Below are 27796 nucleotides of genomic sequence, written 5' to 3' on the forward strand. Positions count from 1 at the left end.
ATTTCTCACCGTACAAGTAGAGTCTCCAGATCTTTAGTGCAAAAGTCACAACAGCTAGTTCCAGATCATATGTAGGGTAATTATGTTCATGCGGTTTTAATTGCCGAGATGCATATGCTATCACCTTTCCATCTTGCATCAAGACACATCTGAGACCATTTAAAGAAGCATAACTATAAATAACAAAATCCTTTCTCAACTCAGGCAATGTCAAAATTGGTGCCTCAATCAACATTTGTTTTAATTTCTCAAAACTTTCTTGGTACTGATCATCCTAGACAAACTGAACATTCTTTTGCAACAACTTTGTCATCGGCAAAGCTATCTTTAAAAATTCATTTACAAATCTTCGATAATAGCCAACCAATCTAAGAAAACTACGTACCTCTGATACATTTCTTGGTGCTTTCCATTAGATAATTGCTTTAATTTTCTTCGGATCAACTCTAATTCCATCTGCTAAAATCACATGTCCTAAAAATACAACTTCTGATAACCATAATTCACATTTGCTAAGCTTTCCATATAGTTGTTTCTCCCGTAATATTTGTAAAACAATTCTGAGATGCTGCTCATGTTCAAATTTAAACTTTGAATAAACCAGAATATTATCAATGAAAACCACCACAAACTAATCCAAATATGGTTGAAAAATATGGTTTATAAGAATTCATACGAAATGTTGTCTTCAGTGCATCACTTTCTTTTACCTTTAATTGGTAGTAACCCAATCTCAAATCAATCTTCGAAAACACAGAAGCTCATTTTAACTGGTCAAATAGATCGTCAATACGAGGTAACATATATCGATTATTGATTGTTACTTTATTCAATTGTTGATAATCAATATACAACCGTATTAGACTGTCTTTCTTTTTAACAAACAGTACTAAAGCTCCCCAAGGTGAAATACTAAGATATAAGGGTATTGTTATTGGAGCTGTACAAGGATAAACTCAGTAGGTGACATACGATATAAGGGTATTGTTATTGGAGCTATACAAGGATAAACTTCAATTACAAATTCAGCCTCTCGATTAGGTGGTAATCCCGTCAATTCTTCAGGAAATTCACAAAGAGTTCTGATTTTATTGCATTGATTTTCAACAGAATCTGAATTTATAACATATGGCAGAAAAGCTGCACAACCCTGATGAAAAAGTTTATTAGCTTGAATTGCTAAATTAATACGACTCGACCCACTGGTTCGAATACTATTTACCTCGATTTTGTCACCACTTTTACTCTGAACAGTAAACTTCTTTTTACAACAGTCCAAAATTACCCCATACTCAGTAAGCCAATCCATTCCTAGTATTATATCAAAATCACCAAACGACATTGTCAACAAATCAATCGGAAAAATCAGGTTTTGCATCATTAACGGACATCTTCGACAGACTTGGTTTACTAGCACAGTTTGCCCCAATGGACTAGACACCGCTATTGATACTCTAAACGTTTCAGATTTTAAATTTCCCGACTCAACCAATTTTGTATTAACATATGAGTGTGAAGATCCCAGATCTATTAAAGCACAAACAGGTTCTGAATGCAATAAAAATATACCTGTTTCCACATCATGTGATCACCCTCTTCACATGTCCGTACAACATATGCTCGAGTCGATACTCTGGCCTCTAATTGTTGAGTAGCAACATCACTTCCGCTTCTAGCATTACCTCTGGAAAATGAACCACTTCTGCTTGATCTTTGACCTCTAAAAGTAGGCATAAATCTTTGTGATGTAATTGGTGCAGCATTTTCATTTTTCAGACAATCTTTAACAAAGTGCTCTGTAGATCCGCAACGAAAACAACCTCGAGTCAATATCTAACATTCACATCTATGCTTTTTCCCATGGTGTTCACAATCTGGAATTTCAGTATCCCGTGATGGACCTCATATACTACCAGTAGAAACTATCATCTATCTTTCACGATTTCTATCATCTCTATTTGATCTAAAACTCGATCTCTAGTTAGCTCGAGATTTTTTTAATCTTTTAGGTTGCCGATTCGAACTAGTAACTCAGGAATGTTTCCTAAGCGAACGAATATTTTCAGGCTTTTTGTCAAGACCCAGTACTTGTTCAACCATTTTTGTCCTCTCCACTAAGTCTGCAAATTCTGTAATTCTGAGAGATCCCAGTTGTACTATTAGTTCATCTCGTAAACACCCTAGAAATCTCTTACAACTATCAGCTTCGGTTGGCACATATTCCACAACATATCTATTGAGTTGTGAGAATTCCCGTTCATAATCAACTACTGACATATTACCTTGTTTTAACATCAAGAACTCATTTTTTTATCTTCAATGTATAATTCACCCACATACTTCTTCTGAAATTCTCTTTGAAAGAAATCCCAGTGCACCTGTTCTGTTGGCACATGTCGAGTTACTGATTCCCACCATATATAAGCTTCCCCTTGTAATAAAGAAACAACACACAAAATAAACTTTTCCGGGGAGTGCATTCAAGCTAGTGCAGGATTCTTTTTATAAACTCCATCTAATTTTCAGCAGTAGATAGATTGACTCCCTTTAAACCTAGAAATTCAGTAGTACCATACTTACGCAGTTCTTTAAACAGGGCTCGTCGGGTAATAGGAGCAGATGTCATAGCAGGTACAGTTCCTGCTACTCATTGAAGGGTATCAACTATAACCCTAAGTAGTTGTGAATCATCTCTCTCTAGCATTACTTCTGTAATACCCTGAAAATTTTTACAGTAAGATATTATCCTTGATATAGTAAAATAAGGAAATAAAGTGACATAAAGGGAAATTTTGAGTTATGTCAATATTAAGAAGTATATTATGATATAGTAATTCAAGAAAGGACTAAATTGTAAAAGTGAGAAAAGTTTTGTTGCACAAGAGTAAATACTCAAAATTTAAGGGGTTAAAGTGTAAATATGAAAAGTTGAAGGACCAATAGTGTAAATATTTTAAGAGTGGAATGATCTAGAAACTAAGGAAAATGGATGAATTAGGACCAAATTGAATAGGTGAAGAACTATGAGGGACTAATTTGCAATTTTACCAAAATTAAATGATGACTCAAGGATGGAATTTTAAAAGATAATAAAGGGCAAAATGGTCAATTGGAAGAGAGAGAAATCTAGAAAGTAATGATGATGTTGATGATATTTTATGATTATTTAATTAGATATATATATTATTTTAATGAGATATTTTATTATTATTTTATTATTAATTATTTAGTATAAAAGGAAGGAAAGATGAAGAATTTTCATCATATTTCCATGCATGCAGCCAACGTTAGAAGAGAAGGAAAAGAAAGAAATTTTCTTTTCTTTACAATTTGGTCCTTCCACCAAAAATTCACCATTTTCACCTAGAAATCAAAAGAATTTCCATAGGTACTAAGAGAGAAAAATGTTAAGGAGACCATGGGGAGTTAGAATATCAAGTTGGATTCAAGAAATAGAAGCTGGAGGAGAGAGAAAATTAAGTTAAAGATTAGTATCAATAGAACAAGGTAAGTATATCAAGATTTCAATATGTTTTTAAGTTTGTTATTATTGACAAAGCATGAAAATAATGTTATAGTAGAGTTTTCTTACATAAGGTCCTATGTTCATGATATATTAGTGAAGAGAAAATAAGAGAAAGTGATGAGAAATGGTGTAGAAAAAGAAAATAAGGATGTTATAACATGGTAATTAATATATTGTACTAAAATAGTATTGGACAGCAGCAGTAGACTAACTTTGAAAAATCACCATAAATTGTATAAATCGAATTAGAAGATGAAAAAAATATTAAATTAAATATCATTGAGCCTAGTTTCTCATAGAAGAAACGGTGTAAGCAATAGATTTGTAAATTTTTAGATATAATGAATTTTGTGAGACAAGGTCAGAATGAATTCGGGTTCCCCTGTTCTGACTTTGAAAAATTATAAAAAATTGAATAAAAATAATTAGGGACTTAAATTTATATGTATAGAATTCTAAATGAGTCTATTTTTAATAGAAACAAACAAGAACATCATTTGAATTCTGTATAAAGAGATAATTTATTTTTAGTGAAGAAGGGTCACAACTGTCAGACAGCAGAATAGGGGTAACTTTAAAGAATAAACTGTACTTATTGAATGAACCAAAAATTCTGAAAATTTTATGTTAAGAATATATATGAGTCTAGTTTCAGGAAAAATTATCGGATCTTAATTAGAGTTCTAGAGCTCCAGATATAAATAATTTAGTGACTATGACATAGATGGACAGCTTGAATATTCATAAAAGTAAATAATAAAAATTATGGATAATGTTACTTACAAGTGTGTTATCTACATTAAGGATGTGGAATGGAGAGGAGGAGGAGGAAAAATATGTATGAATATTCATCTAGCATGGCTAATTTGCATATTTTAGGCTCTGGGACTAAATTGAATAAAAGTAAAACTTTATGGGTAATTTTGTAAAAATGTCAAAAATAACCAAATTGCATGAAATGTATTATTTTATTATTTAAACTACAAAATTGAATGAAATTATTAATTTAGTTTAAGATCGGGGGAAAACATGTTTTAGGGATTAAATTGAAAAGTGTTGAAATTATGGAAAATTCTGATATTTTATAGAATTCATGGACTGTTATCAATATATATGAAAATAATAGCTGGAAATAAGGATCAAATTTATTTATAAAGATCCGGACGATTCAAATATGAGACTTGATCGTGGAAAAGAAAAGATATCGGATTACTGAAATTATAAACACAAACAAGCAATGAGGTAAGTTCATGTAACTTGAATTATATTCTTAAATGCTTGAAATGCATGTTTTTGATATGAATATGATTTGAATGTTCATTATATGAAATTTTATGAAACATTGACATATTTGATAAAAAGAGGAAGAAATCCCGGTTGAATGAAAGGAAAATTCGATGGATCTCTGAAAAGGAATTGAAGGTAAAAAGGATCTAGCCCGGACGGGTGATCCTATCCTGATATAACCCTCCCGAAGAATACGTGTAAATGGATTTAGCCCGGACGGGTAATCCGAATTAGGGTCTGAATTTAGCCTGGACTGGTAATTCAGATCCAAGCTCATTAGAGTAATTGTCGTTGCAGGGGATTTAGCCTGGACTGGTAATCCCGACAATACTCTATGAGTTTATATTACAGGGGATTTAGCCTGGACTGGTAATCCCACTGTAAGGATGAGGTTCGCGGGAGTGTGCTCTCTGATATGAAATGTGTAAGACCATGGTTGAAAGATACCATGGCAACCTGATATGAAATGTGTAAGACCATGGTTGAAAGATACCATGGCAGCCTGATATGAAACGTGTAAGACCATGGTTGAAAGATACCATGGCAGCCTGATATGAAATGTGTAAGACCATGGTTGAAAGATACCATGGCAGCATGACGGGAAATAAATAAGACCATGGTTGAAAGATACCATGGCAGCGTGACATGAAATGAATAAGACCATGGTTGAAAGATACCATGGCAACATGACAAAAAAATGAGTAAGACCATAGTTGAAAGACACTATGGCATCATGTCAAAGATAAATAAGACCGTGGATGGGAGACGCTATGACATTTGTTGAACAATTGATATTCAAGTAATATGTATCAGATGACGAATGGTTATATGAAATAATTATAAAGATAGATAAACGAAATAAGTATAAGTACATGGAATATAATTTATGTTAAGTTTGATATAAACTATTACCGGAATAAATATACATAAAATATATGGAAATGATAGAGCATGAAATATTGATATAATGAAATGAATGATATATGCTTATGAAGAAACGGTAAGAGCATGATATATTTCATGACATGTACATATATGATTATCTTTGATATGTTGATACAATGAAATTATGTAAGTTGAGACTATTATTAAACTCAAGTGCGATATGTCGAGAAAATAGATATATCAATGTTGAATTTATATCAGATATGTTCAAGTATACTAACAATGCTACTGTTTGATGCTTATACAAGTGTCAAAACTGTTGATTGAATAGTAATATATTTATTTATATGATGCATTGAATCGGTAAGTATTTAATTTTTTTTAATGATCTGTAAATGGTAGTAATGCTCTGAAACCCTATTTTGGCAGCGGATACGGGTTAGGGGTGTTACATTTCTTTCGACATTAGGTGGTTAATTTCTTACTAGATTTACACTCGGTGTTACTGCATCGGCTTCATCTCTTTCATATGATTTATCATCTCTAGTATACAATTCTTGATCAGTATCAGCAATATATTTATCTGGCATCTTTAACTATAAAATAGAAACAAACATATCAGCATCCAATTTCGACTCAATTCGACTCAATTCGACTCAATTATGACATGTCCCTCTAGACTCAGTTCTGAGCCCGATTTAGCCCGAGAATTGGCTAAACCTGAATAGCTCTGATACCATTAAATGTAACACCCCTTAACCCCTTTTTTATTGTTAGAACAGGGTTACGGAACATTACTGAACTTTTCAGAACAAATACAAACATTACAGTTCAGCTAGGATACATCATAAGTTAATCATATAATCCCTTTATGGGTCCTCGAGGCCCAAAATATAGGTTAGTATTAAATCGGAACTCAATCGGAAACTTAGAAAATTTTTCATGAAATTTTAAAATTTTTCCTAAATGCAGGGCTCATACGCCCGTGTGACCCTTTGACATGCCTGTGCTTCAGGCCGTATCTTACCCCTTGTAACTCCCTGACTTACCTCACACGACTAAGCCACACACCCGTATACTAGACCGTGTTCTTCACACGGTTGAGACATATGCCCGTGTCTCTGCCTATGTGGCAAAACCTGAGCATTCTGTTTTGAAAAAAATTAAATTGTAGGGGATACACAGCCTAACCACATGCCCATGTATAAGCCGTTTGTCTCACACGGGCTGGTCACACCCCAGTGTGGACTTAAAATAAGCCTTATACATCAAGTTTACCAACCCTGCAAATTTTGACCAACTAGCAACTCAAAATCCAATTGTTTAACCAATCCAAAACACATTCAAATACCTCTAATACATGCCAAATTCATCAATCTAATGACTTAACCAATGTACCAACATAGGTATTTTACAAATATTTACTAACTCAATTCATTTAACTTCATTTAAACCAACTCAAACTTTATACCAAATTTCAACCTAAAATTTGCATATGTTAAATTCATTCATACTTCAACCAAAGCATACCATTTTATAATCTCAACATAACTCATAAACTTATCATATAATCAACTAAAATCTTCTATATCATCACTTACAACCATTTCTCAAAATGACATACATATGACAACCTAGGTACATGCCATTACCAAAAGAAATATATTTTACCACTTTGAGTTAGGGATCGGCTTTGGATGTTGATTCAATGATTTGACTTTAACATAACCTGGTCACAGAAACAAACCGTACGTTGAGTATACACTCAGTGGTATTTCTAGAATCCGAATACTTTAGAGAAAATAATATTATAAAGCATACACATTTAACCATATGTGAACATTGATCAATCAATAATTCAAATCATCCATTTAACCTTCATTTCATCAATAGCTAATTCAAATATATTTTATCACTTTAATTCATATAACATTTAGCAATAGCAATTTTTTTTTCATGAACCCTTGGTTCGTGCATTTCATTTGCACAATTCAATTCAATGTCAAATTTCAAATTCACATTCAATATCAATCTTATTGCCAATTCATTTATTTGCCCCTATTAACACGACATGGACTTTGACGGATACACAGATCCAACCAAAACACACCAGTATGGCACCCAGTGCCTCATCGGATAATTTGAAGTAATATGTTGACACCAAGTGTCTCATCGGCCATGCCGAAGTAAGTTGGTACCCAGTACCTTATCGAATTTATCCGAAGTAATAATATTATGACACCCAGTGTCTCATCGACTCGTGGTCGAAGTATCCTTTAACTCTTCTAATCCTATGGCATGCCAACTATATCCGACTTAGCCCGATACAGTTAATAGAGTTTCAATTCACTTTTCAGATATAATCAATATCCAATATTGATTTTTCATATAATCACATAAATATACATATATTCATTTCAATTCAAAAATTAATCAATTCAATATATATATATCTATCAATTCAAATCATTCAATCAATTATTAAAATATCAATTAGTCACCTCAATAATTACCATAAAAATTTAATAAAAATACAACAATTAATAACTAAGTTCGAATTATAGAAATACAAATTATAATTTCCGAGCTAATTTTCGTTGACTTTGTCTTTTCCTTTCCTAACCTAGGTCTGCGGCTCAATGTTTGCTACAGAATTAAAATAATTGAAAATCATCAATACAATACAATTTAACATTGAATATTTCAATTTATACACAGTTTTTGCCTAAACTCCAATATAGTCGTTAAATCAAACTAACTTTTTTTCTTACAAAACTAATTCCATATCTCAATTCAATTTCCACTTTAATCTAATTTCAACTCCCTAATTTCACCATAAAACCCTAATTTCAAAATTCTCTCAATTTAGTCCCTATTACTTAAAACTTATGATTTATTTTACAATTCAATCATTTTCTCAATTCTAACTTGAAATTCTATCAATTTAACCCCTAATTCTTCAATTTATTCAACATGAACATCTAAAATCTCACTAATTTTCAAAATTTTAAACATAATTCAAATAGTATTTTATTCTAAGATTCCAAAAACTCAAAAATTACAAGAAAATAAATTAAATTGACTTATCAATTAAAATTGAAACCTTAAAAACCCTAATTTCCTTTTTTTCTTTTCTTTCCCCTATTTCGTTCCAACTTCTGTTCTTTTTCTTTGTTTTATTTATTATTTACTTCTTTAATAATAGGTAAATACAAATATGTATTACAAATGTATATATGTATTTATTACACATGTACATTATTATTACCATACAATTGTCACAATTTAGTTTATTTATTTATTTAGTCCTTCAACTTTTCTTTAATCTATAATTAAGCTTTCACACTTAATTTAATTTAATCCTTATACATAATTAACCTTAATTCAAGCTAATTCTCCTAACTAAAACTTAATTAACCACACAACTAATTTCATAAATATTTTTAATAAATATTTATGAATCCGTTTCATAAAAATAGTGACCCAAAAATGCACATTTCTAAAACGCGTAAATTTTTGGTTGTTACACAAATCAAATTTATACTCTTGAATTTTAGCATTTTTAATTGAATTTAAATTTTATTTAGAAGAAAAAAATTGAATCAAGAAAAAAAATATGATTTATCATTTTTCTATTATAAAAAAATAGGAATGACGTGAAATCAGAATTTCATACAATTCATTTTTATGATCTAATTATTTAAAGAAGAGAAATGTTTAACTTCTACGGTAACAGTTTTTTGTTCTCACTTTTTTTTTAAGGCAATACATGTCTTTATTTAAAAGTAAATAAATAAAATGTTATTTTAAGATAAAGTTTATGAATGTTTTTGCAGTCTTTTTTTTTTCTTTTTTAAACATGAACAGTTTTTACAAAGGGAAAAGAAAATTGAATAAAATAATATTATAATTATCTAAAATGGACAAATCCTGATTAGTGATTACAACATAATAATTTTATAAATAACTAGTTTCGTAATTGTAAATTTGTGACTAATCTTTGTTAGGAAATACAACAAAATATAAATGATTAACTATTTTAACTAAAAATAAATAAATTTAGTTATAAGAATTTTAGGAAAAAAAAACGAATAGCTTAATAATGGAGCAACAAGAATAGTGTAATGTTAAAAATCAATGATGTTTGATGTTTGCATTGGCATTTTGTAATTTCTTTTATAGGAGAATATGTAAAATTTGGATATATAAAAGATGGGGCAAATGATGTTTAAGCATGCATGCATGCAAGATATGATAATCCATTACAAACATGAAGTCAATGTGTGGGTAATCAGAGATAATAAGGGCGTCCAAAGTTAATGCTCAAAAGGAGCCTTACATGCTTGTATTTATTTCCCTTCTTGTCACATAATGGGACCGTCCTAATCCCAGTTCTCAACTCTGATACAGGTAAAGATGTTTGGCCTCCGAAATCAGGTCTCCCAGTGGTGTCATATTCCAGGACTTGAATCCGAAGCACAGCTAATTCCGGAACACGAATTAGGAATTCGAAATCCTGGTCCCATACAGGTAACCATTCGTCTTCTATTATTGCTGTTCTCTTTACATCCTTATCTTCTGGAACACCAGCAATTCCAATCTGTGCAGATAGATAAAAATTAATCACCAAAAACTGCATATATATATATATGTAATTGGTTAACAGTATGTTTGACATGGAAATTTAATCGTCTTACTCTCGTATAGAAGTCGGGCGGGGAATAGCGATCAAATGCAGTATGGTGGAAATCCTGATGCCAACCTTCCCCCAAGATAACTTTTACCTGTAAAGACAAACGTATGGAAGAATGAGAATAGTAAAGGAACCAAATGGTGCAGTTATAAGTAGATCTAGTACCCTCAAAACGGTCTTGACTTCCAATGGCGCATTGGGATTAAAAACCTCATCATTCTCTCCCCTCTGCAATAAAAAATCAGGTTTCTTCACATAGCCGCATCCACCATTTGCTTTAAACATTCCTTGCATTATCCATAAGTACTTTCCATATCCCTGTCCGAAGAGAATCAATATTGGTATTTTCTTTTCTTCTGATGTGAAATAGGTATGAAATAAAACTAATGAAATTTGGCCCTGAAAAAGTCTTTACCTGCATGTTAAATGCAACCATTTGAGCTCCATGCATCCACCCAACAAAAGGATTGTAATTGGAAGAGTCTAAGCGTGTGCCTTTAGGATACACTCTCAGCAAATTTCGTTGAGTAAACCTAGAATAAATTTTATAACTAAAATGTCAAAGTTTATCATCAGTGTTTCCACAAGTTCGTCGAACTGAGGTAGTGCATTAATGGAGCACAAATTCCAGGTGATGGAAAACCACCCATGTCAACATGCAAAAACTGCTATACCTCACAATCTTAGTAGCATATGCTCTAATAGCATTTTCAAGCTCTTGTTCACTCAAGCTAAGCCGTCGGACTTTCATTGGGTCATCACTCAGCCAGTTCTCTAATCCACCTTTGAGCTTCCCAGCATGAATGGCAATTAGCTGCCTGTATTGAACCACAGTATTCTCTTCGTCTTCATCTGGAAAATGTTCTCCTACATCTGATGGATTCCGCTACCCAATCATAAATGACAAGTAGACAGAAATTATTCGCAACATAATATATATATTTAACTCTTAATGCAGATATGTCTGCTACTTTTTGACAATTCATTTCTTACTCTTCCACTCTCAGTTTCTGAAACATCTCCCCTGTTTTCGCCCAGGTACTCTTTAGGGGGTTTGGTTGAAATCAGAATCCTTTTCTTCAATGATTCTGGTGAAGGAAATTGCTGCATGTTTTCTGTTTCGGACCGGTAGAGCATAACTCCAAAAGTTTCTGTGACCATCTAAAAAAAAAAAAACAAGTCGTCAGAAAAAGGACATTTCAGGCTTAGTATTAGGTAGATACTATCATCATCATTATAAGCTCACCTTAGCCACTTTTTTCTGAAGATTTGGATTCAAATGGTCTTCAAAAGTGATCACAACTGGATATTCTGAAGCATGGAATGCATTCTCCTTAATTGCTTGCAAACATTCTTGGAGGTCCACTGGAGAAGTCAGAGTCCTGCAAGTTTTAGTGAATTCAACACTTTAGGAATTTGGACAGTTTTGTCTCTGAGTCTTGAACTTACTTGTAGAAATCATGTTCCTTTTTACAAGAAAAAAGAAATATGGGATAAGAAAAGAGTGTGGCTAGTTGATGATACCCGCCATGGCGAATTTCGACACCGTCCCCCTTGGAATTTGGCCACAGGTCCAATTCAATCACTCTTACACCTCTAAGCAGAGCATCTTTAATGGGTTCTACACTGCTGGGGCTGATTACTTGATTCCCAGTCAAGTAGGAATTATGTCCCGTGAATATGAAATAATGTGCCAATGGAGCCGTCATGTCATGGTGCACCTAAATGAAAACAGTAGGAGATGATCCAATCATGAGAATTCTTTTATGGGAATGGAGGCTGCACATCATATTATAAACTAATGCTTGAATGAAATCTGCTGCGAAATGTAAATTCTGAGGACCAAATAAAAAGAAAGGCAGAAAATACCTTTGAAGATGGAGGGTGAGCAAGGTTATGGTCACCAAGGAGATATCTAAAGAAAGCTTCTAAATGGAGTCCTCTCCTGTGGAAGATATTAAGATGCTTGAGACTATCAAAAATGGCTTGAGCATCTTCCTTGGTGGCATTATTTTCACCTTGATGTTCAATCAGAAACGTCAGGAGGTCATCCACAGTCATCGTTCCACTTTGTGAGAAACGATTGAAGGCATTCTTAACAGCTGGAGGTGGCTCGACCACCCTTGTCTTGAATATTCTCCTCCAACACAGGCACACCTTGAAATTCTGCTTCGGCATCCCACTTTTTCTCAAACACCGAAATTGATGAGTTTCTTTTCTCTTTCACACTGCTCTACTTCTCTCTCTCTCTCTGTCTCTCTATTTATATATATAAATCAGATATATGCAGATGGAAAGACAGGAATGGCGTTTTAATAAAGTGAGAATATGTGCTGAAGCAATTACAGTAAGGAAGCTGAAACAGTCCATATTCATGGCATATATGAGCACATTCATGAGGGATGAAAATGGCTTATTTAACACGTTGCAGCTAGCCTTTTTTACTTGATACCAAGGGAACAGATTGCTTGTCGTTGTCATTCGCTTAGAAATTAACGGTAAAATTTAAAAGGTCAAAGAAAGGGCAAAGAATGAAGTGGGGACCGCTGCTTTTACTCACACTCCTCTAAAAGCAAAAAATTGCTTCGAACCCTGATATATTTTTATTCTCTAACCAGCCAGGCAAGGTAAAGAATTTCTTACGGTTTTATTATTAGGAGAATCTATGCATTGTAGATTATTGAGCTGGCATCTATACCTGAATAATTAATAAATTAAATTACAAAGTATACTGATAGGTATCTTTTCTGTCAATTGGCTATATAATACTACTACCTTTATCAACTACTAATTGTTCTTGCTTTTTCATTGCTACACATCAATCTAAGGGAAAAAATATTTATTACGCTAATCTTGGATGAAAACAGGGTGCTTAAGATAGATCGAATACTAATAAGTGTCATAAGTATATAGATATGTAGGTACCCCTTTGAGTTTTAAAAACATTACATTTCAAGTTATAAACTCTTGCTGTTTGTAAATGAATGGAGAAAAAATATTATCTTAATTTGCTTCATATTTGTATATTTTTATGGTTTATATGAATTTAAGTTGTTAAACGTATAATTGATTTCATCCCCAGGATACAAAATTGAAATTTGGTGTGTTCTTGCTTCGGAAGATTGGTATATATGTTGTGGGACTATCTACTGCATTTGCATGAAGATATCCCCAAGTGTGGGGAAGTATAGACCCACGTAAAGACTAAATATCTACTTGGACAAACTCAAAGCGTAGAAGCAGCCTAAGTGAAGTGAACTTCTCTCCTTTGCGGTTAAACAGAGGCACAGCCCTGAAGCCTGGTCTTAATTCGGACACCGGCAGACATGTCTGGCCGGCGAAATCATCTTTCTCAGACATGTTATGTTCGTGAACTTCGATTCTAAGTAAAGCTATTTCCGGAACTGTCAATTGGAACGTGAACTCTTCATCCCACACTGGGGTCCAATTGCCTTTTCTTTTCTTTGTTTTCTTCATTGTCTTGTCTGCTGGAACACCTGCTATACCAACCTGTTTTCGAGATCGGAGTTACTAGAAAATTCGAGGGATTGGATGATTGATTGATTGAAGCACTGTAATAAGCAAGTTATGCTTACCCTGGTATAGAATTCTGGTGAAGACCAAAGGTATCTTTGTTTGAAATCTAAATGCCATCCATCTCCCATGTGTACTTTAACCTGTTGAGTAACATGGGAAGGTAAATTAGAGAGAAAGAAAAGATGATTACAATGGTGGAGACTGAGGAATCAATTTTTATTTGTTATAAAACTCCATTGAGTCTCACTTTTAAGATTTTCTTCACTGGCAGCTTTGCTTTGGCATCAAAAACCTGATCATTTGGACCCACGTTCATCAAAAAGTCTGGCTTTTTCACATAGCCACACCCTCCATTGGATCCAAACATCCCATGCATCAACCACAGAGGCTTTCCATATCCCTGAAACCAAACCATAAAAAACACATGCTTAAAGAACATTATTAACAATCGAAAACTATTTTGGATATGGAAGAAAGGGAAATACTAAAAGCCGAACCTGCATGTTCAATGCAACCATTTGAGCCCCATGCATCCAACCAATTAAAGGATTATAGTTTGAGGAGTTAACCCGAGTACCCTTAGGATATATCCTCAAAATGTTCCTTTGTGTGAACCTAAAGCACCATTGATTTCAAGGATTAAATATTAGAGTAGGTGCACTCATAAATGAACCACTAACATAAAAGCCATCATAATAGCTGTTTGTACCTTACGACGTCTGTTCCATGGCAGACGGTAGCCTTTTCAAACTTTTGTTCACTCAAACTAAGGCGTCTAACTTTATCTTTCTCAACTTTTAGTTTCTCCCTCAGCTTTCCCTTAGGCTTTCCAGCTGGAATGGAGATCAGATTCTTGTAAGCCGGTGCTCCCAACGGCCGCAATAGCCGATCACAAGCTTCGTTGTCACCGTCACATTGACTATGTTCACTTGCATCACAGTCACTCTGCAAGTAAAACAGGCTAAAAGGTTTTAAAATGAGAAATTTAGGCAGAAATATGAAAAGAGATCATGATTTTTTTTCTTCTCTTTTTGCTCTTTTCTCAGCTGACCTTATCGTCATCATTGGTGAGGTCTGCTGACATTCTCCCCCACGTATCTTCATCAGAATCTTTGTCTTTGAGAGAGTTACTTCCTCTGCTTGATAAGTTTTTGTCTTCAAGGTATTCTTTTGGAGGTTTAGTTGATATGACAATTCGATATTTCAGTTCTTCTGGGGAAGGGAATTCTTTCACACAATCAGATTCAGAAGGACAAAACAACATGTTCCCAAATGTTTGGATCACCATCTGCAGATATATAATAAGCACTAATTAGAAATGTATAACTTTCCAGGAAAGATTGATGGGCATTAAAATTGTAAAAGAAAATGACGAAAAACCTGAGCAACTTTAGCTTGAAGATCTGGGGTAAGGTGGTCTTCGAAAGTAATTATCACTGGGTATGGAGATGCAGAAAAAGCATGCTCTTTAATGGATCTCAAGCATTTAATCAGCTCCACTGGAGTTGTCAAAGTCCTACATTTCAAAAATACACATTTTAAAAACGAAAACGCTGCATTTATTTACCAGTTTTTTTTTTAACTGTACATACCATCCATGAAGAACAAGAACATCGTCTTTCGAAGAATTTGGCCATAAATCGAGTTCCACTACTCTTAAACCTCTCTTGAGAGCCTTTATGATTGGAACATCGCTGCAATCACTGCTGATTTGATTTCCAGTTAAGTATGAATTGTGACCGGTGTATATGAAGTAGTGGGAAAGTGGAGCTGTCATGTCTTGATGAACCTGAATGGAATTTGTTCTATGTCAAAACATGGAAAATGTACTTTTTTTATTTTCTCTCCAAACAAGCATCTAATGTTTAACTTTCCCAGCAACCAAACAAAACATCGGGAAAGAAGCAGCAAAAGGATTTATACCTTATTAAGTAGAGGAGGATTGAGATCCACACAGAATAAATAAAACTGAAAATCTTCTAGACTTAAAGCCAGCTCTGATAACTTTACATTGTTATGCCTCCTTTTAAACACTTCCTCCACAATCCTTTCAGCATCTTCCATGGAAGCTTCAACATCACCTTGAACCTCCACTAAGAACCACCTCAGGTGTTCCACCGTCATGCCGGAACCTCCGGTGGCGTACTTCATGAAAACCTCCTTCACATCAACCGGCGGCCCCGCCTCGGTGACCCCAAATTTCTTAGGGAAGCAGATACACATGCTATAATCTCCCATGTACCCCATACGAGAAACTAGCCCTGTCACACCCTTCTTTTACTGAATCAGATCAAAAAAAGAATAAACTTCAAGTGCGTGATGACAATCTTTTGCTTTCCTTTGTTTCTACCTTGTCGTTGAACTGGAGAGGTGATTATACATGTTCCCCTGTAAACATTCTTTATATATCAGATCTGTTCAACAAAAAAAAAAATCCCGCCTTCTTTGTTTACTGCCATTAGAGAGATTCCGGGAAGTTGGATTATTCTCACACATGCAAATTTGAAACAAAATAAAGAAAACGGAAGAAGCGAGTTATCTTTTGACAAAATATTGGTGTACTTGTTTAGAAACAAGAATAATCTGTGACAGTCGTGGATGATTAATTTATATTACATTAAAATTGTAAGGTGAGATTCTTGCAGTGTTTTCTTAGTCAAGTCACTCTCTTTTTTGTACGTTGATCGTTAAAAACCACTTTTTTATTTGTTTATTTTTGTTTTAGATAAAGCTTGTGGTGTTTTGTCCATCTTCTGTGAAGATAGATGCCATTATTATTTTCACACGGTAAGAAAGAAAAAAAAGAAGAAGAGAGAATCTCTTTTTTTCTATTTAAATGACTACACTCAGAAAAAAAAAGAATCTATTCCAAGTTGTTGCATTACTACTCAGATTCGAATCGATTTTTTTTTTTTTAAATCGTCCCTTTCTAATCAAATGGATAATACATATCACAATTAAATTCCAAACGTGCTTACTCTAAAATTTACCCAATTTCTTATAATGGCAGAATCAAGTTAAGCATTATTATTTAGAATTTAGTCTTTCACAGTTTTATAATTTAATTTTTATATTTTATTTTTTAAAAAAATTACTTTTTAAATTTTGAATTTAACAAAATAATCCTAATAATTAAATATAAATTTTGAAATTTAAAAAAAATGTAAAATTTAAATTCTAAATTTATAATGAAAACATTTCCTGAAACAACATGAAGATACCTTGGACTGCCCACAAGCACTGGACCTTCACATTATCAACCACCATTCACGTTATGAAATTTTGCTTCTTTTTCTTTTTCTTTTATTTATACCCAAAACTTTTATTTGATATTATCTACAAAAACGAAGCAAATCAGCTAAAATATATTGATTAGTTGACTCTAACGATTGGATATGTAATTTATGTTTGAATAATTGTTTTTTACATTCACCATTTAACTATGGAAGTTTGTAGTTCAATAATACGAATTGAATTTTTTTTTACATGTTTTTAATTTATATATATTTAAAAATAAATAGATGTAAAGTTAAAAAAGCTCCCATGTGTAGTAAACAATAATGTTATTTGTTTTATGATGGAGATCTCTTTTGTTAGACCATTACTATTATTGTGATGATCAAAATATTACGTAGAAATGCTATTTTAATATATTTTATTGCTTCACGCACCATGGTCGAGTTAGAATTGAGTCTAGTTATTAGTATATTTATGTTTTCGGATTTCAATTTTAGAAAAAAGTTATAAAATAATTATTTATTTTTTTAAATATTTTTATTCAAGCCATTAGATTGTTAAATCTATTGTTTATGACCTTCTTTGTGCTTATCATCTGTGCCAATCGAAAGCTCTCTTTCCCCTTCTCTTCTATATTTTTAATTTTTTCAAGAAATAGTTTTAAATGTCACGAATCTGCGAATCAAAATTCAAACAGTTTTATTCTTAGATTTCTGACATTGACATCTAGATTAACTTGGATCTCAAATATATTCTTTTACTTATTGATGGGTACTAATCCACCATACCGGTCGCCAAATTGTCGCTCGAAACTCAATAGTCAGACTTTTAAAAGAAAAACATAACAATCCGGTGACTTAAATAAAAAATTTCAAATAGTTCAAAACTTAAATGAAAACATATAATGACTATTTTGTAACTTTTTAAATTTGCGTGACCAAAACATGAACATACTAATAAATTAGTGACTTTAATTGTAGTTTTCCCATTTTATATTTTTAAAAATACATTAAATTTATTTTTGGTAGAGAAATTTTACTAGTAAAAGTAGAATGCAAACATATAAATATATAAGCGAAGAAATATAAAACAAAATTAAATCATGTAGAATTATTGAAAGTAAGATGTTTGATTTTCACCTATTCAATTATTACTTCTAACCATTATTGAATCAATCTATTTTATTTTATTTTTTAAAAATTGGTTAATGACATCAGCAGCGCCAGCATGGCAGAGGGCAACGTGATTAACTCTAATTGCTTCTCATTATTACAAGACTTAATGCAGATTTTGGCGCCTAAAGTATATTATTTTTTCACTTTCAACTTAAATTTTTTTATACACTTCGATGTCTAATATTATTAAATAATTCAATTCAATCCTTAATATTATCAGATATTTTCGATTCAATTTTCTGGACATTAAAAAAATTCTTAGAATATCCAATTAACCATAAATTATCATAGATATTCGTTGACGCCACGATAATGCCACCATTTGGTAAACTTAAAAGATCTTTAAGAGTATAAAAAATTAAAATTATAAATAAATGTAATTTCTAAAAATAAAAATATTTTACAATTGCGAAAAGTAATAAAAATTATCAAAAACTTATAAAAAATATTAAAAATTGTAAAATATTGAAAATTTTATAATGTTTATTAGAAATCGTAAAAGCTTTTAAAAATTATTGAAATTTTTAAAAATAGTAAAATATAGTATATTGGAATAAAATAAACGTTGGATAATTACATTAAAATATTAAAATTTTGATATAAAAATCCTATGTCGTAATACAATCAATTTTTATAAAAAATTATTTTAAATATATTCTAATTAAGAATTTAATAAAATTTTAAATTAATTTAAAATACATAAATGTTTAATACTTTACCAATGCTATTGGAAATATGTTTATTTGACTCAATTCCCTGTCTTGAGTAAGTTCCTTTATCAATCATCATGCACATGCTATTTTTATTTTGTACCAATGTTCTTTAGATTGGTTAAACACTCAGATAATAGTTTTTAAAATATTGCATAAATAATTTATTTTGAGAGAGTAAAAATTATTTAGAATAATTAAAAATATTATTTAATTGAGATAAATTATTTTTTATTATAATTTTGTCTAAATTTAACACCTAAAAATGTAACAATTATAAATTTTGATCAATTAAATTATAAAACATTTTTCGTAAGTGATATGCTTCCAAAAAAACAAAAATCTCATGTTTAAACTATAGTAAATGTAATTTATAAAATTTTATAAATATTAAAATTTATAATATATTTTTAATTTTTTATAATTCCTTAAATATATTTTGTAAATATTTTATATATGCTATGAAATAAATAACAAAGAAAGTAAAAGAGCATAAAATAGGGAAGCAAAAAAAAAACATATTTCTATTGATCAATAGGGAAGAATATAATATTATTCCAAAGTCTATATTTGTAAACATAAGACGCAAAAATAAAATAAAATTCTATTTTTAATGAATATTGGAGTCTTAACGTACATTAAACTTATATTAATTTTGATTTACATCCACTTTATAATAAAATATTCATAACAATATATTTTTATTTTTTAAAATTCTTTTAAGATTTTTCCAAATAATGATATCACAATGACATCATCATATGACACATAACAATATATAATTGGCTAGATCTCTTAATCGTTAATTAGCAATATTAAAGATTAAACTAGGAATGACTGATAACATTAGACATTAAAATGAGCTAAAAAAAAAACCTTCAAAAACTAAAGTGAGAAAAACAATATACTTTAAAAATTAAAGAATTAAAGTCTACAATAAACCTTATTAGAACAACAATAATAATCTCGATTAAAATAAAACTCGTATCCTTTAAAAACAAAAAACCGTTACACCTAAGTTATTAACATAAAATTGTATATATAATATTATGTAAACTATGATTTTGTGTTTTCAGTAATTATATCGATTTAAGTTCTGTTTATGCTATTTAATTTCTAAAATATCATATTTTAATTCTTTTGTATTTGTATTATATAATAATATTTTATTGAAATATAGAATACACGTCAGAATAGAAAATATAAAAAAATATATAAAATCAACACTAATCATCGAGCTTACACTCAAAGTATCTTAAATCTTTCAATTTTAACCATTAATTCATTTTGAGATGTTTTTAAGGTTGTAATTTAAGCTATATGATTTTAATAATAATTATAAAATTATTGAAACATATACCAACATAATATTTTTAATTAATTTTTAATTTTTTTTCAAATGAAATGATATTTAATTACCTACTAAAACCAACATAGTCAAATACTTATACTATTAAATCTAATAATAAACCAGCAGCTTTTTTTGGTGGGGGTAGGAAATTGACCTACTTTTTAGTCAATTGTAGGTCATCCATGTGACAATGGGAAGTTGAAGGTTCCTTCTCTGGGCTTTTTTGAAAGGGTTAATTTACACTTTAGCTCCTAATTTTGATAATTTGTAATTATTTGGTACCTAATAAAATAGATTAAATTGTTATTTATGTACAAGTATTCACTCGGTGATACGGACAGATCTATGTCGTGGTTGAAAATGAAATAAAAAGAAGAAAGAAAAACACCGTTGAGGAGACATAAAAAAAACAAATAAATATTTATATAAATTAAAGTTTGTGGGGGTGAAAAAATTATTTTATATTAAAAATATTTTTAATAATGAATATAGGTGGATTCGCAATCAATTTTTATTTTCCTATTATTGAACATGCATTTAATTATTAGTTTTAATTTAGTTATTTTATTTAGAGAAGGTATAAAACTATAATAAACAAAAATGTATTATAATAATATCAATTATAATTAAAAAACATATTTTTATAATTTTATAATTGAATTAATGAATTAATTAAAGGTTAAATTAATTCAGTAAAATGTTTAAATATAAATTTTAGATTAGAGTAGAAATCAAAATTATAATTATGATAAATAAGGACACGGTAAGAAATGTTTGGCGTAGTGGCTATAGCCCAAGTCCAAATAGCCAATAGTTCAACAGCATAATTTCATCTAATCAAAATTCAAAACCAAAGGTAAGATATTGGGGACTCAGCTCTTTGTTCACAGTTACTACCTCTCTTTCTCACTTTCCTCTGCATATTTATTCTGGAATTAATTCTTACAGTTGATCGCAGGGTTGTCATTTTTCACAAACCATCAAGAGCTTAAGACTTTATTTGCACCATTTGGTGTTGTTAAAGAAGGTACTAAATTTTTTCCCTCAGTTTTATTATTATTTCTGTTTTTTTTTTCTATGAAAATCATTGTATTTTGTCAATTCCCATATTGGGTTGTCGTTTTTTCTTTGTGAGTGTAGCTAGGCTCATCAGAGACCCCAAAACTCAAAGGCCTAAAGGGTTCGGTTTTGTTACATTTGAAACCGAGGCAGAAGCTCAGAAGGCACTGAAAGCGATGAATGGCAGGGTAATCTTCAAATATCACCAACTTTTGTTTATCAATTTTTTTTTGGCATCTTACACTATCTGAGAATCCTTCAATTTCGAGTTTGAATTAATTGTATTTGCGGTTCAATAAAGCATGATTCAGTGTAAAAAAGTTCTGCTTATGGCTGAATCAATCTGATCAACGCTCACTCACTATGTTAGTGTCGTTTAAAATTCGGATTTCTGAGCAATTTTCTTGTTATCGAAATATTCCGTGAAATGAACTTTGAATACTCCTTTTTCTTACATGTTATCGCTGTTTGGTTCTTTTGCACAAGATTGTCCGTGGAAGGCTGATATTTGTTGAATACGCAAATGATAAGTCTCAAAAGACCGATGCAGACAGTTGAAAAATGGCACGCTAATGCTCGTTTCAAGATCTCCTCATCTTACCAACACCTTGTAAGTCAGTTTCCTGCTTAGAGAAGTCAAAAAAATTGAAAACAATATTTTTGTAGAATGTGAATCTGCATTGATGAGCAACGCATGTATCAACATTCTGTGAGAACATTGTGATTGTTATTATCATTTGAAGAAAATGCAACCGTGGCCTGCCTTTTCCCGGTTTGCTGGCTAAAATTGCATCCTTCAAAAGACTATTGATTTGCTTTATACATGATTCTGGGAAGGTTTTATGTTCTTTGCCCTATTATTAGTTTTGTTATTATTTATTATTGTAATCCATTCTTTGATAACAGGAGTCTAAAATACAAAATCGACTAGCACAGTATTGAATACGGGGTATGAGAGAGTTTTTGTTTTCGTATTTGGGGCCTATGTTACTTGGACTCAAACTCATATGCGTGTGTTAGATACGGATTTGTGTTTAACACGGATATATTCAATTTATTGTAAGTTACTTTTATGTATTTGAAGATTTTTGAAGGGTCATGTCTCATTAGATATATGTTGGACATTAAAGTTGAACATTGAGTGAGCAAATTAACAAAGTAATGTCACTATGCATCAAAACTTTAAAAATAAAAGCATGAATTATAAGATAAAATTGGTGAAGCATTTAATTTAACGAGGCTAATATGCATTCCACCAAGGAAGCATGGAAGAATAATTAACTTGGCTTGTAAGTATCTATACATGGCATATCCAGGAGCAAAATTGACATAATGCACAGGAGAATTATAAGGTGTAGAAGCCTCTCTTGGACTCAGAATATAGTTACGTGCATTTTCCTTTTCAAGTTTTTCCATTTTGAGTAATTCTTGATGAATCATATTTCCATAATAATGTATGTCTGAATATGTGCGAAAAATCAGAGTAATAACAGCTAGAAGTGGATCAAACATTTGTCATTATTTTTTTTATTAATTTTTAAGTTTTTTTTCTATGGCAGACAGGAGAAAATGAAGCTGAAGTAGCTTCTACTACCGATGGAGCAAAATAGGTAGTCCTTCAACCAAACCAAAAAAACACAAAAAAATTAACAAATCTCTATAGTCTCACACAAAATCAAACCGCATAAGAAGTCTGGTAGAGTTTAACTTCTCTCCTTTACGATCAAAGAGGGGAACTGCCCGGATCCCCTGCTTCAGTTCTGAGACTGGCAAACAAGTTTGACCGGCAAAGTCATCCTTCTCGGACATGTCATATTCGTGGACCTCAACTCGCAGCAATGCCAATTCAGGAACAGTCAATGGAAATGTAAATTCTTCATCCCAAACAGGTGTCCAGTTGTCTTCTTTTATCTTCGTTTTCTTCATTATTTCATCATCTGGCACTCCTGCTATTCCAACCTGCATTAACAAATTCAGTGTTAAAATTCAGTAAGCATGTTTATCATTACTCAAACTACACTGCACTTGGCTGGTTCACTGTAAATTTTGCTGGAATACACGAAATATTGAAGTATATCAGAAAATTGTTTTGATACATTAAACAATTAGTATCTCTGGTTACAGTTGTAAATCGTCTTACCTTTGTATAGAAATCAGGTGGTGAATAGGTGTCAAAGTGTGTGTGTTTAAAATCTAAGTGCCATCCATCTCCCATGTAGACTTTCACCTGTCAGGTAGATGATAAGAGGATTCAATAAAAGGATGCTGGAAAGGATGAGAATCTGTTGATATTTGAATGATGTTTACCCTTAATCTCTTCTTAACAGGTAACTTAGCTCTCTCACCGTTCGCACCCACATTCATCAGGAAATCGGGTTTTTTTACATAACCACAGCCTCCATTAGCTCTAAACATCCCTTGCATTAACCAAAGGGATCTACCATATCCCTGAAATTATACCACAACCTTGTCAGTTGGATTTATAGAACTTTGGATCATAACTCATAACAACAAACTTTTGCATTGCAATGAAGGATAAATAGCATTGAAGAAAATGCTCTTAGCATTTATATGGTATGATCAAATTCAATTTGCTTGGGTTGTTGAGTTCAATGTCGGAGAACACCTTCAGGAAGTTATATTTTTGTTTCCTCTACTTCTTTTAATTTAGTCTAAAAAAAAAATGCATAACTAAAATCTGCATGAAACGCATAAACAAAACCTGCATTTCAGTATACCATATGACTAGCGAAACTGAAATAAGTATAGAAACAAAACCTGCATGTTAAAGGCAATCATTTGAGCTCCATGCATCCAACCAATTTGTGGCTTGTAGTTTGAGGAGTTAAACCGAGTACCCTTGGGATATATCCTCAGGAAATTCTTCTGGGTAAATCTAAATGCATTAATGAAAGGAAAATTTGGGAATTAGGAAAAATTAATAATAAAGAAGAAAATTCAATTACGTTTTACATAATATTTACCGTATCATACAAGGAATGTCTGGTTTGAAATTAATGCAAATAATTACCTCACAAGATCAGTCCCATAAGACACAGTAGCCTTTTCAAGTGCTTGTTCACTCAGACTAATGCGCCTAACTTTATCGGGTTCAACTTTTAGGGCCTCCTTCAATCTACCCGTTATTTTGCCACCAGGAATGGCAATAAGACTCTTGTAACCAGGGGCTCTTGAAGAGTCTATCTCAGGTTCAAATGCATCTGAATCTTCATCATCCTGATTGTTGTCACTTGCATCACTATCAGTCTGCAACCAAAAATCTACATAAGTATTCGAAGATGGACCAATCTAAGTGCACCTGTAGAAGATTCCTTGTAATCTACGTATTAGGTTAAATGAAACCAACATGTAACTCAATTCATTTCAAAGCGTACCTTTTCATCTTCTTGTTCAGCTGTAAGTTCTGTTGGTTCTTTTCCCCAAACATCATCATCTGAATCCTTCTCCTTTTCTTTGTCCTTCTTAGTCTGAGCTTCAAGGTACTCTTTGGGAGGTTTGGTTGAAATAAGGATCCGATACTTCAGATCCTCTGGTGCAGGGAATTCTTTTAAGCATTCAGATTCGGGACGAAACAGCATTTTCCCAAATGTTTGAGTAACCATCTATAATAACATTAGCCAAAGGTGATTCCATTCTCAAGCATAAATGGAAGTTTAAAAGATAAAGAACTATATAAGCTATCAAGTACCTGAGCAACTTTTGCCTGAAGTTTTGGAGTCAGGTGGTCTTCAAGAGTAATTACAACGGGATATTCGGATGCACTAAAAGCATGTTCTTTAATGGATTTTAAACATTTAATCAGTTCCACCGGAGCTGTCAAAGTCCTATCATCATGAACAGACAAATCAAGGATTGTTCGACAAGTAGAACAAAACAAAAATTGAACCAAACCTGCTAACCAGTGCTAGAAAAGTATGCATTTTGCCTCGTAAACCAAGAGGAAGAAAATTAATACCAATTCTATCAAGACAATCCCACATTGAAAAACAAACCCAGTACAGTTCCACGTAACATTCCAATAACAAAGATATTAAAAGAAATTTACCTTCCATGTAGAACATCCACATCATCTTTTGTGGAATTTGGCCATAGATCAAGCTCCACCACTCTTACTCCTCTCTTCAGTGCCTTTATGATTGGGACATCGCTACAGTCACTACTGAGTTGATTTCCAGTTAAATACGAATTGTGACCAGTGTATATGAAATAATGGGATAAAGGAGCTGTCATGTCATGGTGGACCTGAATACAAAGGTCGTACTAATTGTCAAACGAATGGTCTCATAATCCCCAAACATGCATACACGGAAAAAGGTGAAGCACTCATCAAGCAGGGATGAACATTCCTCAATTTTTGTCTAAATTTGTAAAAAAATTACCTAGTCTTTGGATCAAAGTTTCAAAACCCTTTTGACTTTGCATTAAGAGAACACCTCTTCAAACAAGAAACAACAAAAAACCAAATTTGATATAGTTTTTCAGGAGCATCCTTCATCGCCGAAATAAGGGGAAAAAAGGGTAACATTTGGAGTGTATAGTAAGTATCAAAATTAACCTCCATCAGCTTCAACAATATAATCCTTAACACACTACCCAGATCCCATTGATGATATAACAAACAAACAAAAAAGGACAGATGAAAAAAACCAAATCATCGAAAATAAGAAATGGGTCACCTTATTATCAATTGGCGGATTTAGATCTGAAGAAAACAAGTAATGATGGAAATCATCGAGGGTCAATGCGTGTTTTCTGAACTTGGCCATATGGTGTCGTTTCTGCAGAACCTGCAGCAGAATCTCCTCCGCGTCGGAGACCTTTGCACCGCCTTGTCCCTGCACATCCACCAAGAACCTATGCAACAGCTCCGCCGTCATTTGAGGCCCACCTTCGGCGTACTTCTCGAATGCCGCTATAACATCCGGTGGTGGTGCTGCCTCAATGATTTTGAACTTCCTAGTAAAGCACCCGCACATCCTATAAGTCCCCATCTTTCAACTCTGCCTTTCTTTTCCCTTGATAAATTAGAGTTGATTGAAATGGTTTTAGAAAGTGTAGAGAGCCTGTGGTTGCGTGGGGGCATTTATATGGATTTAGGATTTGTATTATTCGAATGACGAAGTGGGTCTTTTTGTTTCTGTATTTTTTATGTCGGAAGTGCTGGTTACGTTGGTTGAGAATGAGCCGAATCATCCTTAATCCAATCACTTTTAGGTTTTAACGTTGTAGCCAATGGGGATTAATCGAATTTTAATTATTCTAGTCTAATAACAACTTCTTTAAAAATTTGAGATTTCATTTTTTCCCTATAAATTATTTGTGACTTGTTTTAATATATATATATTATTTAAGTGACTATTTACTTATATTTTCATCGTAACAATTAATTCTAATTATGATTATTTATTTATGATACCACAAAAAACAATATTCTGCATCAATAAATAATTCCATTAATTCAATTATTTTTAAATTTCTCAGAATCTAACTGGATCTTTTAATTAACATATCAGCTAAACTAAATTAGCACCGAATAATGAACCGTGAATGGAGCACAACTCTGACCTTTAACCACACGCCTACTAACTTTCCAGACTAAACTTTACGATTTCGGAATTTCAGTAACGTTTAAATTTTACAGTTGGGGAATGCTATTCCATTCCCCATATTCATTCGTCTGCTCATAATTATTATTTGGTATCACTAAAGGCTATTCCATGCAACATTAAATAATAATAAAAAAATTAATTTTCAAATTAATCCTTTAAAAATTTAACTTAAAAAATATAAAAATAAGATATTTCTAATATTTTAATATAATTATTATTAAATATAAAAATAATATAATTATTTTTATTTTTAATATAATTATTTTTATATTAAATTATTAAAATATTATTTTTATTAAATTATTTTTAATAATAATTCTATTAAAATTTAATAATTATCTTCCTAAAATAAATTTTACTAAGGGTATTCTAGTCATTTAAATTTTTTTTCTTATACTATTATAACATTATTTCATTCAACCAAACACAAGAATATTGTTACAATTGACATCTAAACTATACATTTTTCCCATTTTGGTACCTAAATATTTTTTTGTCATAAGTAATACTTAAACTATTTGTAACGACCCAAAATCCGTGGGCACCGGAAAAGTATATTATCGGGCCTTCGACATAGTGAACTGGGTTTAAAAATAATTATTAGGAGTAATAATGAGTTTAGTGGTATGTGTAATTAAAATTTGATTAAGTGAATTTAGTTTAATTTAGAGTAATTAGTAAAAAAGATTAAATTGAATAGAGTATA

The 27796-nt window shown here is 31.8% G+C and overlaps 4 protein-coding genes across 4 annotated transcripts; 1 reads left to right on the top strand and 3 right to left on the bottom strand.

Moving 5' to 3' along the window:
• Positions 1 to 9911: 9911 nt before the first annotated feature.
• LOC107959194 (phosphoinositide phospholipase C 2) lies at positions 9912 to 12980 on the bottom strand. Its single transcript, XM_016895188.2, has 9 exons — positions 12261 to 12980; positions 11916 to 12112; positions 11638 to 11773; positions 11385 to 11552; positions 11066 to 11277; positions 10807 to 10924; positions 10557 to 10709; positions 10396 to 10482; positions 9912 to 10298 (listed from the first exon to the last, which is right to left on the bottom strand). The coding sequence occupies exons 1-9, from the start codon at positions 12567 to 12569 to the stop codon at positions 9990 to 9992; spliced, it is 1689 nt and encodes a 562-aa protein (XP_016750677.2). The 5' UTR covers positions 12570 to 12980; the 3' UTR covers positions 9912 to 9989.
• A 495-nt stretch (positions 12981 to 13475) lies between these two features.
• On the bottom strand, positions 13476 to 16650 carry LOC107959193 (phosphoinositide phospholipase C 5). The gene is made up of 9 exons (XM_016895187.2): positions 15852 to 16650; positions 15521 to 15717; positions 15309 to 15444; positions 14980 to 15216; positions 14638 to 14873; positions 14426 to 14543; positions 14176 to 14328; positions 13988 to 14068; positions 13476 to 13901 (listed from the first exon to the last, which is right to left on the bottom strand). The coding sequence occupies exons 1-9, from the start codon at positions 16173 to 16175 to the stop codon at positions 13596 to 13598; spliced, it is 1788 nt and encodes a 595-aa protein (XP_016750676.2). The 5' UTR covers positions 16176 to 16650; the 3' UTR covers positions 13476 to 13595.
• Positions 16651 to 21146: 4496 nt separating this feature from the next.
• On the top strand, positions 21147 to 23534 carry LOC107960836 (small RNA-binding protein 11, chloroplastic). The gene is made up of 6 exons (XM_016897105.2): positions 21147 to 21164; positions 21263 to 21290; positions 21360 to 21428; positions 21542 to 21648; positions 21947 to 22070; positions 23020 to 23534. The coding sequence occupies exons 1-5, from the start codon at positions 21147 to 21149 to the stop codon at positions 22016 to 22018; spliced, it is 294 nt and encodes a 97-aa protein (XP_016752594.1). The 3' UTR covers positions 22019 to 22070; positions 23020 to 23534.
• On the bottom strand, positions 22961 to 26667 carry LOC107959192 (phosphoinositide phospholipase C 4). Its single transcript, XM_016895186.2, has 9 exons — positions 26158 to 26667; positions 25527 to 25723; positions 25170 to 25305; positions 24856 to 25083; positions 24492 to 24727; positions 24239 to 24356; positions 23768 to 23908; positions 23601 to 23687; positions 22961 to 23419 (listed from the first exon to the last, which is right to left on the bottom strand). The coding sequence occupies exons 1-9, from the start codon at positions 26470 to 26472 to the stop codon at positions 23126 to 23128; spliced, it is 1752 nt and encodes a 583-aa protein (XP_016750675.1). The 5' UTR covers positions 26473 to 26667; the 3' UTR covers positions 22961 to 23125.
• Between the last annotated feature and the right edge of the window lie 1129 nt (positions 26668 to 27796).

Source organism: Gossypium hirsutum, chromosome A05, assembly GCF_007990345.1.
Source record: "Gossypium hirsutum isolate 1008001.06 chromosome A05, Gossypium_hirsutum_v2.1, whole genome shotgun sequence".
Lineage (NCBI taxonomy): Eukaryota > Viridiplantae > Streptophyta > Magnoliopsida > Malvales > Malvaceae > Gossypium > Gossypium hirsutum.

What these genes read in the sequence shown, in the direction of transcription:
- LOC107959194 (XM_016895188.2), bottom strand. Translation starts at nt 12,569, where the DNA reads ATGCCGAAGCAGAATTTCAAGGTGTGCCTGTGTTGGAGGAGAATATTC. An exon ending in TATGCTACTAAGATTGTGAG is followed by an intron (nt 10,925 to 11,065) that starts GTATAGCAGTTT and finishes AATTTATTCTAG; the next exon opens with GTTTACTCAACGAAATTTGC. An exon ending in TGGTTGCATTTAACATGCAG is followed by an intron (nt 10,710 to 10,806) that starts GTAAAGACTTTT and finishes CTCTTCGGACAG; the next exon opens with GGATATGGAAAGTACTTATG.
- LOC107959193 (XM_016895187.2), bottom strand. Translation starts at nt 16,175, where the DNA reads ATGGGGTACATGGGAGATTATAGCATGTGTATCTGCTTCCCTAAGAAA. An exon ending in TTCAAGCTAAAGTTGCTCAG is followed by an intron (nt 15,217 to 15,308) that starts GTTTTTCGTCAT and finishes ATATATCTGCAG; the next exon opens with ATGGTGATCCAAACATTTGG. An exon ending in CACCAGAATTCTATACCAGG is followed by an intron (nt 13,902 to 13,987) that starts GTAAGCATAACT and finishes TCTCGAAAACAG; the next exon opens with GTTGGTATAGCAGGTGTTCC.
- LOC107960836 (XM_016897105.2), top strand. An exon ending in GACTCAGCTCTTTGTTCACA is followed by an intron (nt 21,291 to 21,359) that starts GTTACTACCTCT and finishes AGTTGATCGCAG; the next exon opens with GGTTGTCATTTTTCACAAAC. An exon ending in TGAAAGCGATGAATGGCAGG is followed by an intron (nt 21,649 to 21,946) that starts GTAATCTTCAAA and finishes CTTTTGCACAAG; the next exon opens with ATTGTCCGTGGAAGGCTGAT.
- LOC107959192 (XM_016895186.2), bottom strand. Translation starts at nt 26,472, where the DNA reads ATGGGGACTTATAGGATGTGCGGGTGCTTTACTAGGAAGTTCAAAATC. An exon ending in TGATTGCCTTTAACATGCAG is followed by an intron (nt 23,909 to 24,238) that starts GTTTTGTTTCTA and finishes GTATAATTTCAG; the next exon opens with GGATATGGTAGATCCCTTTG. An exon ending in CACCTGATTTCTATACAAAG is followed by an intron (nt 23,420 to 23,600) that starts GTAAGACGATTT and finishes TTGTTAATGCAG; the next exon opens with GTTGGAATAGCAGGAGTGCC.